Here is a 14,307-nt window from a genome sequence, read left to right as displayed (position 1 = left end):
ATTCTGATTCTGATTCTGATTCTGATAATGTACAGTATGTGGAAAATAATGTGTTTTTTTAACTTTAAACCGCATAAACATTTCATTACACCAAATACACAAAATAATGTTCTTTTTAACAGCATCATATGACCCCTTTAAAGTAATGTAACTGGTTACATTTGTGACCCTGGACCATAAAACCTTAAGTAGTCTAATCGCTCTAGGTAAACAATTTCTGGTAGCCAATGTTGACATTTGAAATCACCAAAACACCGGACTGGTGTGGCGCGGTACAACAAAATACTATGGAACTCATTATAATCAGTGATGCTGTCTAGTTGCTCGGCTCGGACTGAATTCTCTCTCCTCCACATCATGAGTAGACACGCCCCTTACTGCTGATTGGCTAGAAGTTTGTTTTGCTAGTCGGCCCGAATCAGTTTTCTAAAGCGTTTTTGAAAAATCGCTTACCCCACCTTTAAGTAGCACAGGTATATTTGTAGCAATAGCCAACAATACTTTGTATGGGTCAAAATGGTCAATTTTTCTTTTATGCCAAAAATCATTAGGATATTAGGTACAGATCATGTTCCATGAAGATGTTTTGTAAATTTCCTACCGTAACTATATCAAAACTTGAAATTTTTGATTAGTAACATGTATTGCTAAGAACTTCCATTTGGACAACTTTAAAGGCGATTTTCTCAATATTTAGGTTTGTTTTCACCCTCAGATTCCAGATTTTCAAATAGTTGTATCTCAAATAGCCAAATATTGTCTTATCCTAACAAACCATACATCAATAGAAAATGTATTTATTTAACTTTCAGATGTATAAATTCAATTAAAAAAAATTTACCCTTATGAATGGTTTTGTGGTCCAGGGTCACATTTTATTACTCTTTTATTACTTTGCGAAATTTCTAACGAATGTTTTCAACTGTTAATCATTTCCAAACATCTAAACCAGACAGGGTTAACCTTACAGTAGCACTCAACACTGATTACTGTCAGACTTTCAAAATCGTTCATCGCTTGAATTATGATTATGATGATTCAATTTTAAAGCACAGACACCACAAAATAAGACTTTGGCACCTCTTTTTACTTTCAGATCATTCTGAGATTAAATAAAGATTTAAAATCATAACAAGAAATAGTTTAATATCTTTGATACTGTTCAAATAACACTGACAGGAAACACTGGCATCTAACAATGCCTTGGAAAAAAAACTGTTAATCTTAAAAAATAAAGCATATACATAAACCCAAATTGGAAGAAAAAGCAGTTATCAAATAAGCATGTGTCCTATTCTGTGTCCTTAACTGCTGAAACATTGGTGTCAATGCATGAGCGTGTGTGTGAACATATTCAGATGTAACCCCCTTTGTAATCATTAACATTTTCATAAGTAACTGTAATTTAATTACACATTTTTTTCTCAGTGACTGTAACCGATTACAGTTACATTTATTTTGTAATTGAATTATATAACACTTTTACATGTAACTAGTCACTCCCCAACACTGGTTATTTGACATTAAATAAAAAAATAAAAAATTTGTAGTCAGATAATGTATCGGGGCTGATCTGTGTGTTTTTGTCTTGCAGGATGCCAGAGGGCCAGCAGCGGATTGGCGGATGTTACCTGAACCTGATGTGTCAGATCAGAACACTGTACTTGTCCTACTGCTCCAGCCATCCTTCTGCAGTCTGTGTGCTGACTGATCACAGGTCAGTGTTCACAAAATTGTCATCGACATGTTCTTGACTTTTGTGAATCTTCCAGAACACAAATTAAGATATTTTTCATTAAACAAATATTTATCGAAAGTTTGTTCTACAAAAAGTACAAAAAATGCACTGTTAAAAGTGATCCAAATGAATCAAGCTGTTTAATTCAAGTCTTATGAAGACCACATATAATTTACATATAAACACTGATCAACACATATCAAATAGAGCATATCAAATATGGTAAACAGAAGCTCAAGCATGTCATGCAAGTACTGTTGAGCTTCCATTTAACATATTTTATGTGTGGGTATGTGCATTGATTAACTATTAAAATTAATATTGGTAGCAATTTACAATAAGGTTCCATTAATTAACATTGGTTAATGCATTAGCTAATATTATCATATTATATATTATATTATTAGTTCATAAAATACAGCTGTTCATTGTTAGTTCAGATTAGCTCAGGTCCCTTAAACAATATTAACAGATAGCTTTTGATTTTAATTATGTATTGATACATTTTGAAATTAACAATAACTAAGTTTAATAAATGTGACCCTGGACCACAAAATCAGTCTTAAGTCGCTGGGGTATATTTGTAGCAATAGCCAAAAATACATTGTATGGGTCAAAATTATTGATTTTTCTTTTATGCCAAATATCATTAGGATATTAAGTAAAGATCATGTTCCATGAAGATATTTTGTAAATTTCTTACCGTAAATATATCAAAACTTCATTTTTGATTAGTTATATGCATTGCTAAGAACTTCATTTGGACAACTTTAAAGGCGATTTTCTCAGTATTTAGATTTCTTTGCACCCTCAGATTCCAGATTTTCAAATACCGGTAGTTGCATCTCGGCCAAATAATGTATACATTCAGATAATGTATAAATCTCAATTTCAAAAAATTGACCCTTATGACTGGTTTTGTGGTCCAGGGTCACAAATGCTTTAGAAGTATTTTTAATTGTTAGTTTGTTAACTATTACTAATGTATAGTAGTTACCTAATATTAACAAGTCAAATCTTACTGTAAAGTGTTACCGTAATTTGACACGTTATTTTGAATATTAAGGGTTAAAGTGATGAATTTTGAAACTCTTCTTAGTGTCATTTAGTTTTGTTAAAAAACATGTTACAAACTGTAAAGAATTAGTGTAAAGTCTGAATTGTGGTACAGAGAGCTGCAGAGAACAGTAATACATCAATAGATTCTGAGCACATCTCTACATAGTTAATGAGGAGGCATGCAAAAGAGTGGTTTCTGGGCAAAAAAAGGATTGAGATGAAAAAATTGGCACAAAATATTTTGTCTCCTGTCAGTTCCAGTTAATATCCACATATATTCCAATTAATCTCACATACAGTATATAAGTTGACTTCCCAAAGATTGTTAATACTTTAGCTCTGTTAAGCTTACAAAACATTTCTGTTTGTTTGACACTAGTGACAATTTTTTTTTTGTCACTAGTGTCTTTGCTTTTTTTAATATAAAGTTGAACCACCAGGTGTCACTACAAAGCTTTCATTCTCTTATGTCTCACTGAGCTGAGTGACTAAACAAGCAAATCTCCCTTTTGCCTTTACATATAACACTGCTGCCCTATTTCCATTTTAAGGTTTTTTTTTTTTCTTTGGTTTGTACTAGTAAACTTAACAGGTATTCATAAATGTCTGAGCCACATTTTACACACTTCCTGTACGATGAACTACATCAGGGTTTCTGTTAGTTTTCTCCTTCCACCTCAGAATGCTCCACGACAGAAGGAGAGAGTGAAAAGGCATGCCTCATACACACAGGAAACAGCACTAACCCAACAGGATATCTATAGCTGTGGTTGTGCTGATGGAGGCAGAAGACACACTTTTGATTGTGTTTGTTCACTTGCATATCACTCTGCAGAATTGTTGCAGCATTTTTCCATTGCTTGATTGTGTATTCAAGGCATGATGTGTTCGATGATTCATCTTTAGTCTAACTTTAGTTTATCACATTTCAGCAAATAGTATTCTCTTCACGCCCGTTCTGTCACCTTCCCCAAAACACTTGCCATTGTTATGGTTATATGAGAAAGCATTGTTAACATTTTGCCTCAGAGTTTTTATTATTGTTATAATTTTTTTAATATTATACCAAGTCATACATTTTAAAGTGCACCTAAAATGTTCAAAATACATTTTAGTGTGCATTTATTTATGCAACAGTTTGGGGTTGGAAAAAAGAAGACTTATGCTCACAAAGGCTGCATTTATCTGATCAAAAATGCATTACAAACATTCATATTGTGAAATATTATTAGAGTTCAAAATAACTGTTTTCTGTTGTAATATATTTTAAAATGTAATTTATTCCTGTGATGCAAAGCAGAATTTTCAGCATCATTACTCCAGTCTTCAGTGTCACATGATCCTTCAGAAATCATTCTAATATGATAATTTGCTGCTCAATAATGTTTTTTTTTTATTATTATTACCAGTGTTGAAAAAGGTTAGATAAAGTAGCTTAATATTTTTATGGAAACGGTGCATTTTTTAAAATATATTTGATGAATAGAAATTTTAAAAGAACAGCATTAAAATAAAAATAATAATAAATGTCTTTACTGTCACTTTTGATCAATTTAATTCATCCTTGGCAAATAAAAGTATTAAGTTACTTAAAAAAAAAAATCTTACTGACCCCAAACTTTTAAATGGTAGTTGTACATTGATATTGATGTTTATCTGTAATAAGGTTTGATCTGTTTTAAACTATTCTTAAAATTAAAATAATTTTTAAAATGCTGATGTGATTTGACTTGAATTGACTAGAAAAGGCACCTAATTCCAATACTTTGCATTACCTTAAACAGTGAGGAGCTGGATAAGTTTATGGAGAGTCAGGGTGCCAGTGCTCCCGGTATCCTGACCCTCACCACCAGCCTGAGCAGACCCTTCATGAGGCTCGACAAATACCCCACCCTCCTGCAGGAGCTTGAGCGACATGTGGAGGTAACAGTAAGCTGTCAAGGCCATGAATGCCCATGAGTCTTTTCATGAGTTATAATATTTACAGATTCTTTCTTTTTTTTTCTCGTAGGAAGCGCATCCAGATTACAGTGACATTCTCAAAGCGACTGTTGCTTTTAAAAATCTTGTGGTATGTAACCGTTATCCGTCATATTTGCCATTTCATCTTGGCCCTTGTCTGACAACTAAAGTTTTCTATAAAATCCATTCATCACTTTGACTTCTCAGTTTTGACCACTGTGAGATGTTTCCTCTCATGTTGCAAAACATTTTGAATCTTTTCTCTCTAATTCCCTTTTACCCTCATCTCTAAACCGCGCAACAGGTTCACTGCACTTTACAGGTTGGAGGAGATTTCGCTGTTACATGAAATGTAAAGGTTAAGGTTTTGCAAGAGTGCCTCTATAACATAAAAAAAGACTGAAGAAAAGATGAGTCAATGCATATATAATGGCTTCTCAGGTCAAATTTTAGTAGTAGGTGATTTCTTTACTCGTTGTGTTCTGTGGAACAGTTTCATTTGTTCTTTTTGTTTTTTCTGACAGGTAAGGGAGAGTCCCATCTTCATAGTTTAGATCTCACTAGTGGAGGTGTCATGTAGACTTGGTCTTCCCCCTTTACCTATGCTTTTTTTTCAGTTACCTATATTGGTATTTGCCGATGAGATGATTTGCGCACTTTATTGTAAATCACTTTGATAAGTAAGCATCAGTTAGGAACATGAATGTAATGCCTGGAAATATGGAGAAGTGACCTCCCACTCCGAAAGGACCGTTTCATGTTCCAGGTTATTGTGTGTTAGAAAACACGTTCTGTTTTTGAATATGCCTATTTTAACGATACGATCATTTGACATTCGAATTTGGCATTAAACTTTGTAGTCCAAAAAAAAAAATCTAAGAAATGTTTCTTGAACAGAAAATCAGCATATTAGAATGATTTCTGAAGAATCAAGTGACATTGAAGACTGGAGTAATGATGCTAAAAAATTCAGCTTTGCATCACAGGAATAAATTAAAATTTAATACATATTAAAATAGAAAAAAGTCATTTTAAATTGCAATAATATTTGATAATTTTACAAAAAAATAATTCTTCTGTATTGCTGTATTTTTTTATCAAATAAATATGAGACTTTCAAAAACATAAACAAAAAATCATACCAACCTCAAACTTTTAAAAATGTTGTGTGTGTATGCATTCTGAATGTCCAACAATTAATTCAGATAACGGGACATTTTTCAGAGAATTAAGAACATTTTCTAAATGTTTGATCACAGCTGCTAACCCTTTTTAGACTTGGTATGAATCTTAATACTTGACTGTAAAATGATATTGTTTCGAATCATTGTGTCATTGGTTTGTCTTTACACTGACTCATACTATGAAATGCATATTAAAGGGGTCATATGATGCTGCTAAAAAGAACATTATTTTGTGTATTTGGTGTAATGAAATGTGTTTATGCGGTTTAAAGTTCAAAAAACACATTTTCCACATACTGTACATTATTGTTTCTTCTCTATGCTGTAACACTCCAAAGAGAAAGGAAAAATTGAAATCGCATCATATGACCCCTTTAACACATTAATGTATCTAATTCTTGTTTCACTGAATTGATTTGTTCGTGTATTTCAGACTCAGTGTCAAGATCTGCGAAAAAGAAAGAACTTGGAGTTGCAGATCTTGTCGGAGCCAGTGCGGGGCTGGGAGGGCGACAGCATGAAGTCGCTGGGTCAGGTGGTCTACATGTCACAGGTCCACATCCAGAGCAGCTCAAATGAGGTGAGAACCAGGAAATAACAGTGTGGCAACTAAACTCGACCTGACATGTTGTTTTCACATCTGCATGGTTATATCACTGTTTATTTTGTGCAAAATGCATGTTAGATGTTAGCACAGTGTCAAAATAATCTATGAAGTGATTATTTTAATCAGTATTAATTGAAATGTAGTGCAAAACAAGGTTGTTTTGTGTAAAAGTGCTGATCAGGACCTTTTAAACATAACGGCCAGAAGCACAGACTCATTTTTTTGTTTTTTTTTGTGACTTGTTTTAGCTAACCAATGGAAAATGTTTAAGTGTCAACAGCTCAAACCCCCCTGCAAAGTTTTGCATCTGTGGTCACTGAATGCGTTTTTAACTCGAACCTCAGCCCCCTTTGAATCTGATGGTCTGGTTAATGGAAACAGTGCTGTGTGAGGGGCTGATAGAGCCACTAATATTATCAGAAGGGGGTTAGCTAAAGGAAAATTAGTAGGTTGATGAAAGTATTATATTGTTACATTCATTCGGAGTGATTTCCCGCCATTTCTGTTCAATGTATTCCCTTCTCTTTCTCTGCATATGTGCTTTTTTCTAGGAAAAGGAAGAGCGGTACTTCATGCTGTTTCCCAATGTGGTAGTCATGCTGTCTGCCAGCCCAAGAATGAGTGGTTTCATTTACCAGGTGAGTTAATTTCTTTTTTTTCCTTATGTTTTACTGGGTGCATGACAATGAGCATGTGTTATTTATGAAAAAGTGTCAACTTCAGTGCTCTCATTTGTGTCTCACTCGTTTCATAGGGACATCTTCCACTGACTGGAACCACTGTAACCAAACAGCCAGAGGATGCAGAGACAGGCCATTATGCTTTTGAGATCACAGGTTTGTTTCAGTCCATGTAAACCGTTTTAGTGAGGCATGTTTTTTGAGAGGTCACAGAACAATGTACACTTGACCTTGTCATTAATGCTACTTTTTTTCTATGCTGCTAGTACCTGAGCTGTTTTTATATCAGCAGGCAGCAGTGGAGTTTAACCTAACAAGTAGAGAGCATGTGTGTGTGTGATTTTATTAAAGGAATAGTTCACTCAAAAATGAAAATTGTCACCATTTGCTCACTTTCTTTCTCACTGTCATCCTTTTACCCTGTGGGACACAAAGCAAGGAATTTTGGAGAAGTTTTTTATGCAAATATTTTACATACAGTTCATAAAGACCACATCTGCTAAGATCCAGAAAGGATTCTTTTTCAGCAAGGATGCATTAAATTGATAAAATGTGACAGTAAAGACGTTTATAATGTTACAAAAGATTTCTGTTTCAATTAAATGCTGTTATTTTCAGCTTTATATTTACTGAAGAATCCTGAAAAACGTATCCCAGTTTCCACAGAGATATTAAGCTGTACAACTGTTTTCAACATTGATAATAATAAGAAATGTTTCTTGAGCAGCAAATCAGCATATTATGATTTCTGAAGGATCATGTGACAATGAAGACTGGAGTACTGATACTGAAAATCAGCTTTGGTGATTCGTCATCCGCTGGACTCCACTCTCTCGTGAACGCACATACAACAGTTAGCGGAAGCTAGAGAGTAAGGTTTATAAAGTTGTAAATATGGATATTTTTTTTACACAAACGCATCGCGTCGCTTCAGAAGGCCTTTATTAACCCCCCGGAGCCGTGTGGACTTCTTTTATAATGGATGGGTGCAATTTTTTTTTACTTCAAATTTTGGGCTACCATCCACTCCCATTATAAAGCATGGATTAGCCTGGACATTATTTAATACAACTCCGATTGTATTCGTCTGATAGAAGAATGTCTTATACACCTAGGATGGCTTGAGGGTGAGTAAATCATGGGGTAATTTTCATTTTTGTGTGAACTATCCCTTTAAAGGGGTCCTATTATTGAAGTGGACTTTCAGCTTTGTAACTTTGCAGATCTTTTTTATGCTCAAACCGCAACATTGCAGACTAACTATAGTTGAAAAAGTGAAAAAGCATAATAGGACCCCTTTAACAGGCATGTCTGCTATGGAAAAATGGCAGCTTGAGAATTCTTCCAAATTTTTTCTTTTGTGTTCCATGTGACAGCATAGTTTTTGAACCACACGAGGATGAGTAAATGACAGAATTTCTACTTTTGGGTGAACTATCCGTTTAATTTTGTTGTTGTTGTTGTTGTTGTGGTTTTGTTTATTTAAAAAATTTCAAAATAAAACTTATCTAATGTTAGGATGCACATGCTTGAACAGTTGCAGTATTGTTGTATCTTCCATTTTGCTGACCATGTTTTGATTGTGTTTTTAGGAGGGACAATAGATCGCACCATGGTGTTCTGCAGTAGTGCACAGGAGCAGCTGGAGTGGTTAGAACATCTTCATGCTTACACCAAGGAAGGAAGTCCAGTCGGAACAACATTGAAGGTAACACTTTCTCTTTTTTTGCACCTTATTTCTCAGTATGATGACCGTCTACAGGTGAATCATTATTTTCTTGTGTATTTTGCATGAGCAGAGTGTTGAGGCTAAACTTGCAACCATGGCTGGCACGTCGTCCCACCACTTGCACAGTTTCGGTACTGCTGTGGCTAACCGAGGCCCTCTCGAACCCCCCAAGATCACCAAGCCATGGTCCTTAAGCTGTCTGAGACCAGCGCCGCCCCTCAAGCCCTCCGCTGCGCTAGGTTATAAAGAGGTACGCTTTCTGGAAAACAGTCATAAGAGATCTTGAGTGGGAGCGTAATTTACCTTTGTGTATTCTTGGTGGTCCTAACAGGAAACCGATGCACACAGAGCTACTCTGACTGTAAAGTTTTTCAGCCAGCAGCCTCCTTCATCCTCTTCACCACAAGCTGCGGTGGAGGTGTTGTTATCTCAGATTTAAGTGGAATGTTTAGTGGTCTTTGAGCTGCAGATTAGCTAACTCTACCCAAAGCCCACTCGAACATCTTATTAATGTGCATGGCCTCTCTACAAGATTTTACCACGGGTGTTAGTGACGATCATGAAATGCATGTGAAATTTTCTGTTTCTCTGCAACAATTAATGTTCACCTCTCCCTGATCTTTCCATCATATTCCTGTCAGGCTGTTCTTTTATTCTCATACACATCTTCATTCTCTCTCCATTTTCTGCTTCTTTAGAGGATGTCTTATATCCTGAAGGTAAGAGTAGATGTGTGTCTGTGTGTTTTGTGTGAGTACGTGTGTGTGTGTGTGTCCGTGTCTGTGTGCTTGGCTAGCACCGGTGTTGCACGCTGGATCCATGCTTATCTGTCTTTTTCTCTTTAAATCTGTGGAGAGCCGCCCATTTCCGGTGTGGTTTGCAGTTGTATCTTCTACTCCCGCTGCAGTGATCTTTGCTTAAGCTGCATTTATTTGTAATTTATGATCTTTGCTATGTTGTATTCATTTATTAATAGAAAGGGAGTTCAGATACAATAGCAAAATGTTGGCAGGCAGTAAACAATGTGTACTGAATCATATCCTGCTTCTCAACCTTCAAAGCTCATCGTCTTTAATCAATATACCCACAAACCCAACCAACCCTTTTCCTGCATGAAAAAAACTGCTGTGATACTTACAAAGATGGTGTGATACTTATCCAACCAAAAAACAAAAGTGTACACATGCATACAGTATATAGAAATGTTGAGCTTCAATTTGATCAAATTCAGTCAAAACAAATAAATTGTATTGAATGTGAGTGATTAATCAAATTAATCACTTATATAAAAATTTGTTGAGAAATCCCCAAGTAATATTACATTAGTGTGGCAGACAAAGCACTGAATAGGCAAAATTGGCTTTAGAAGTCAATATATTGCTTGTTTTATTTCCATTACATGCTATTTTTTTTTATTATTGGTCTGAGTAAACATTCTCTAGATATATATACATCTTTGGTGGTTCCTTCTTCTGCTTCCATGCCATTTCAACCACTTTTCAAGATTCATTTTAAAAGCTGTTAAAAATGTGCCTCAAAAGCCCTGGATTATGTTTCATTCCTACATTCTGTCCAGCTGTTTCAAAATGCAAGAACGGTTCTTCTGCAGACGGCTCTTTACTCATTTCATGCTGCTTGCTCTCGACAAGTGTGGTAGCAGACTTGCAAAAACCTGCTTTCCATTTGGTGGTACTTGACGCTTCAGTTGCTCTGATGGTAGCAAAAGTTTTCATTATGTAAGACAGCAAGTATGATTAGATGCTTTTTTTAAAATAATTGTATTAAATTTGTTTTAAATTTGCACCCATAAGTGCTACTAATAATAGTGTTTTATAGAAAACAATAGAAAATGGTAAATGTAGCCATCTCTTCAATAATGACAATGTACTAAGTTACTTTTTTACCATAATGTTTGAAATTGTATCATAGAAAACGCATACAAGTTTTTTTGAGATGTTGAGAATGTGGCCCTTGTGTTAAATGTGAGCCAAAATCATCACAATTAAAAGAACCAAAGACTTAAACTACTTCAGTCTGTGTGCACTGAGTTTATTTAATACACGAGTTTCACAATTTGAGTTGAATTACTGAAATAAATGAACTTTTCCACGACATTCTAATTTATTGAGATGCACCTGTATATTATGAGGAAGATATATTTCCCATTTTAGTTTCTAACTAGATTTGTGATTAGATATAAATCACTTGTAGATATCAAGAGCATTAGGTAGAGATTTCTTCATATTGGAAAAACATAACAGCAATAATTGGTTCTATATTCGGCAATAGTCTAATAACCTGCGGCAGTGTTCCAGGGATATAAAATAAATAACTGGGATAGTGAATTGTCTTGCAGACTGTCTCAAGAGATTCTGAATGGGAGCTGTTGCCACAGTTACTGAAGTGTTAGAAAACATCACTTTTACCATGTCAATCAAAAATGTACCCAAGCCTATACATTTTATTGCTTCCAACAAATATGGCCATTCAAGAAACACTTTTTCACAGCTGATATCACATCTTAAAATCCACATATCACATCTTATATTTGCAGAGTTCAGAAAATAATCTTATACCTGCGCAATGAACCTGTTAAATGTTGTCTACCGGTAAGCTACATTTAGATGATCAAAAGAATCAGTATCTGCCAAGTAGCTGTTCATAGAAATGGCAAAATGACTCATAATGCCTAGTTAGGGTGAGGTGACTCTGCTTACGTCACCATAAGAAGGAATATTATTTTCCAATCATGCTGCGTGATTCTCTGTTTTATGTCCCGGTATTCTGAGCAACAGCTACCACATAGCATAATGGCACGTTTTTGTTTAAAAACTAAGAGGTCTTCTCATAAGCCAGGTCTTTCCGCTAGTTTTCACGTCATTTTCCAGGCTAATTGTTTGTCTTAACGAACCTGGAGAATTATTCGAGAGACCAAGACGTCATTCATTGTTTTTCATATCTCAGGGCCACAATGTTGTGCTGTAAATCAATGCGCTAATATTTGCCACTTTCTCTTTTCGTGTTGATTCAAATGATGTTATACATTCATTTCATGAATGAGCAATTCATTAGTGATAAACATTTCTGTAAACTGTGAACATGTGCATGCTTGACTTCAGTTATTTCCAACATTTACTTTCGGTTTGATGTCATGAGTAAAACATAAAAACCCCATTTAGCGTGAAGCATGCCAAGTGTATATGTGTGTATTTCATAATAAAAAACAATACAGTCTTGGTCAATCAACGTTCAATAAAATGTATACTTTTTTTACTACTGCTTTACGGATTCTCACTAAAACTGTGATTGAACTGACTGGTTGTCAGTGACGGAATGTTTTAAACCCTTAAATATTCATCAAGACATTCCTAACTAAAATGTTTAACTCCTATTTAATAAAGCTGCCCACATAACTTTTTATGTCTGCCATGGTTAGTCTGTCGTTTAAACAATTCAATGAAGATGGTCAAAATAACTTGATTTAATAAAGCTTTCGTTCTGGAGGAGTCCAATTTAGATGACTCACTCCGCGGTGTTAGCATTCAAGAAAAAAGGTGGCGGCAGCCCTGTGACACTGCTGTAACAGTCAACAAATGACTCAGACTGAAATAATTAGTTCACAAACAGACAAGGGTCTCTCATCTGCAAATTGTTTTCATTCATGAGTCCCTGATAATTTGCTGTTAAATTATCCTGAATGGCGTCATAACTTATGTAAGCTGCCGTTTATTGGCCTCATTTCTTAGCATTCTCGCTCGGGATTTGAGCGCAAATTAAGGTCCTCTAGTTGTGGTTTTGTGGTTTTATTCAGAGCTCAGCAGATGCTGTTACTTCATTAACACCAGACTGTTTCCTCAGGACTCTAGTAAAAGCCCCAGACCCAGACCCAAGTTCCTTCCAAAAAGAAAATCGGAGAGAAAACCATCAGATGATGAGTTCCTGCTCAGAAAAAGTAAGTATATTAAAACGCTAAATAAAATTCATTTAGTTCCCAGAACTAAGATCTTGCAAAAAAAAAAAAATAGTCCCCGTAGTGGTAGAATTGCGGGGGTTTGAGACCAAACAAACAAACAAACAGTAGCTTTGCCAACATGTATTTAACGTACAATCAAAAAGAAATACAGATACATAATAAACTGATGGATCGTCACTGTGAAAATTTTATTTCTGTCACATGCAGGCACAGCAGCTCTGGAGGAGGATGCACAGATACTCAAAGTGATTGAGGCCTACTGCACCGGAGCCAGTCTCCACCAATCCACCACAGGTAGACCTGCCTGTCATATGTACTGTATAACTAAGCTACTGAATTTTTAATAACAGAAATGTATTTTTACAGTTTAACAGTGTGATTTCATTAGAAGATTTGATTTTGTTTGCACAGCTGTTCGTAAGGAGTGCATCCCCCAGGTCCTGCTTCCAGAAGAAGAGAAGATTATTGTTGAGGAGATCAAGAGCAATGGCCAGACGATCATTGAGGAAAAGTATGTTCAGTTATCTGATATCAGAATTACTTGATTTTTAGCATTGAGTCCATTTAAGAAAAATGCTTATATTGTAGTTTGTTTTATTAGTAACATAGAAATAGTGCAGAATTGTAAATATTTCTTCATGTTGCGTCTTAATGTTTCTTTTTAAATCCTAAATCTTTTAACCCTACATTTATTATTATTATACTCATCCAAAAATGAAAATTAGCCCATAAATTACTCACCCTCAAGTCATCCTAGGTGTATATGACTTTCTTCTTTCAGACGAATCCAGTCGGAGTTAGATTAAAAATTGTCCTGGCTATTCCAAGCTCTATCATTGCAGTCAGCGGGTGTTGCAGTGCTTCATTCCAAAAGAAGTTAAATAAAACATGCCCATCCATTTAAAAAAAAAGCTTCCGACATTCTTTACAAATCCTCGTTTTGTACTTCTAATAAGTGAACGTTGTTTTGTTTTGATCTCTCTGCTGCGCTTCCGCGTGCCTCACTTCTGAGCGACGCATGCGCAAAGTTGACCTCATACGTCATCCGCCCGGAGCTGCTTTCGTGTACAACTGTTGGCGCAAGCTACATTAAAGTGATTATTACGTTTTGAATATGGATATTTTTCTTACAAAAACGCATCGATTCGCTACAGGAGGCCTTTGTTCACCCCCCTGAGCTGTGTGAGACACTTTTTATTTAACTTCTTTTGGACTGATGCATGCAACACCCGCTGAGTGGCATTAAACAGCTTGAAAGATCAAAGACAATTTTTAATATAACTCCGACTGGATTTGTCTGAAAGAAGAAAGTCATATACACCTAGGATGACTTTAGGGTGAGTAATTTATGGGCTAATTTTCATTATTGGGTGAA

At 35.4% G+C, this 14,307-nt stretch overlaps 1 protein-coding gene across 2 annotated transcripts in view; it reads left to right on the top strand.

The window, feature by feature from the left end:
• The window catches only part of LOC107744508 (Rac/Cdc42 guanine nucleotide exchange factor (GEF) 6), a 35,406-nt gene that overhangs the window by 19,682 nt on the left and 1,417 nt on the right, over nucleotides 1–14,307 (top strand). For both annotated transcript variants that reach the window (XM_016558190.1, XM_016558189.1), the window contains exons 9-20: nucleotides 1,595–1,717; nucleotides 4,582–4,720; nucleotides 4,809–4,868; nucleotides 6,377–6,523; nucleotides 7,102–7,188; nucleotides 7,305–7,386; nucleotides 8,823–8,938; nucleotides 9,030–9,209; nucleotides 9,658–9,678; nucleotides 12,818–12,911; nucleotides 13,140–13,226; nucleotides 13,344–13,443. In XM_016558190.1, the coding sequence (XP_016413676.1) occupies nucleotides 1,595–1,717; nucleotides 4,582–4,720; nucleotides 4,809–4,868; nucleotides 6,377–6,523; nucleotides 7,102–7,188; nucleotides 7,305–7,386; nucleotides 8,823–8,938; nucleotides 9,030–9,209; nucleotides 9,658–9,678; nucleotides 12,818–12,911; nucleotides 13,140–13,226; nucleotides 13,344–13,443 (1,236 nt within the window). The remainder of the gene's footprint in view (nucleotides 1–1,594; nucleotides 1,718–4,581; nucleotides 4,721–4,808; nucleotides 4,869–6,376; nucleotides 6,524–7,101; nucleotides 7,189–7,304; nucleotides 7,387–8,822; nucleotides 8,939–9,029; nucleotides 9,210–9,657; nucleotides 9,679–12,817; nucleotides 12,912–13,139; nucleotides 13,227–13,343; nucleotides 13,444–14,307) is intronic.

Source organism: Sinocyclocheilus rhinocerous, unplaced genomic scaffold (assembly GCF_001515625.1).
Source record: "Sinocyclocheilus rhinocerous isolate Xijiao unplaced genomic scaffold, SAMN03320098_v1.1 scaffold557, whole genome shotgun sequence".
Classification (NCBI taxonomy): Eukaryota; Metazoa; Chordata; class Actinopteri; order Cypriniformes; family Cyprinidae; genus Sinocyclocheilus; species Sinocyclocheilus rhinocerous.
This window is presented reverse-complemented; position numbering and strand designations above follow the sequence as displayed.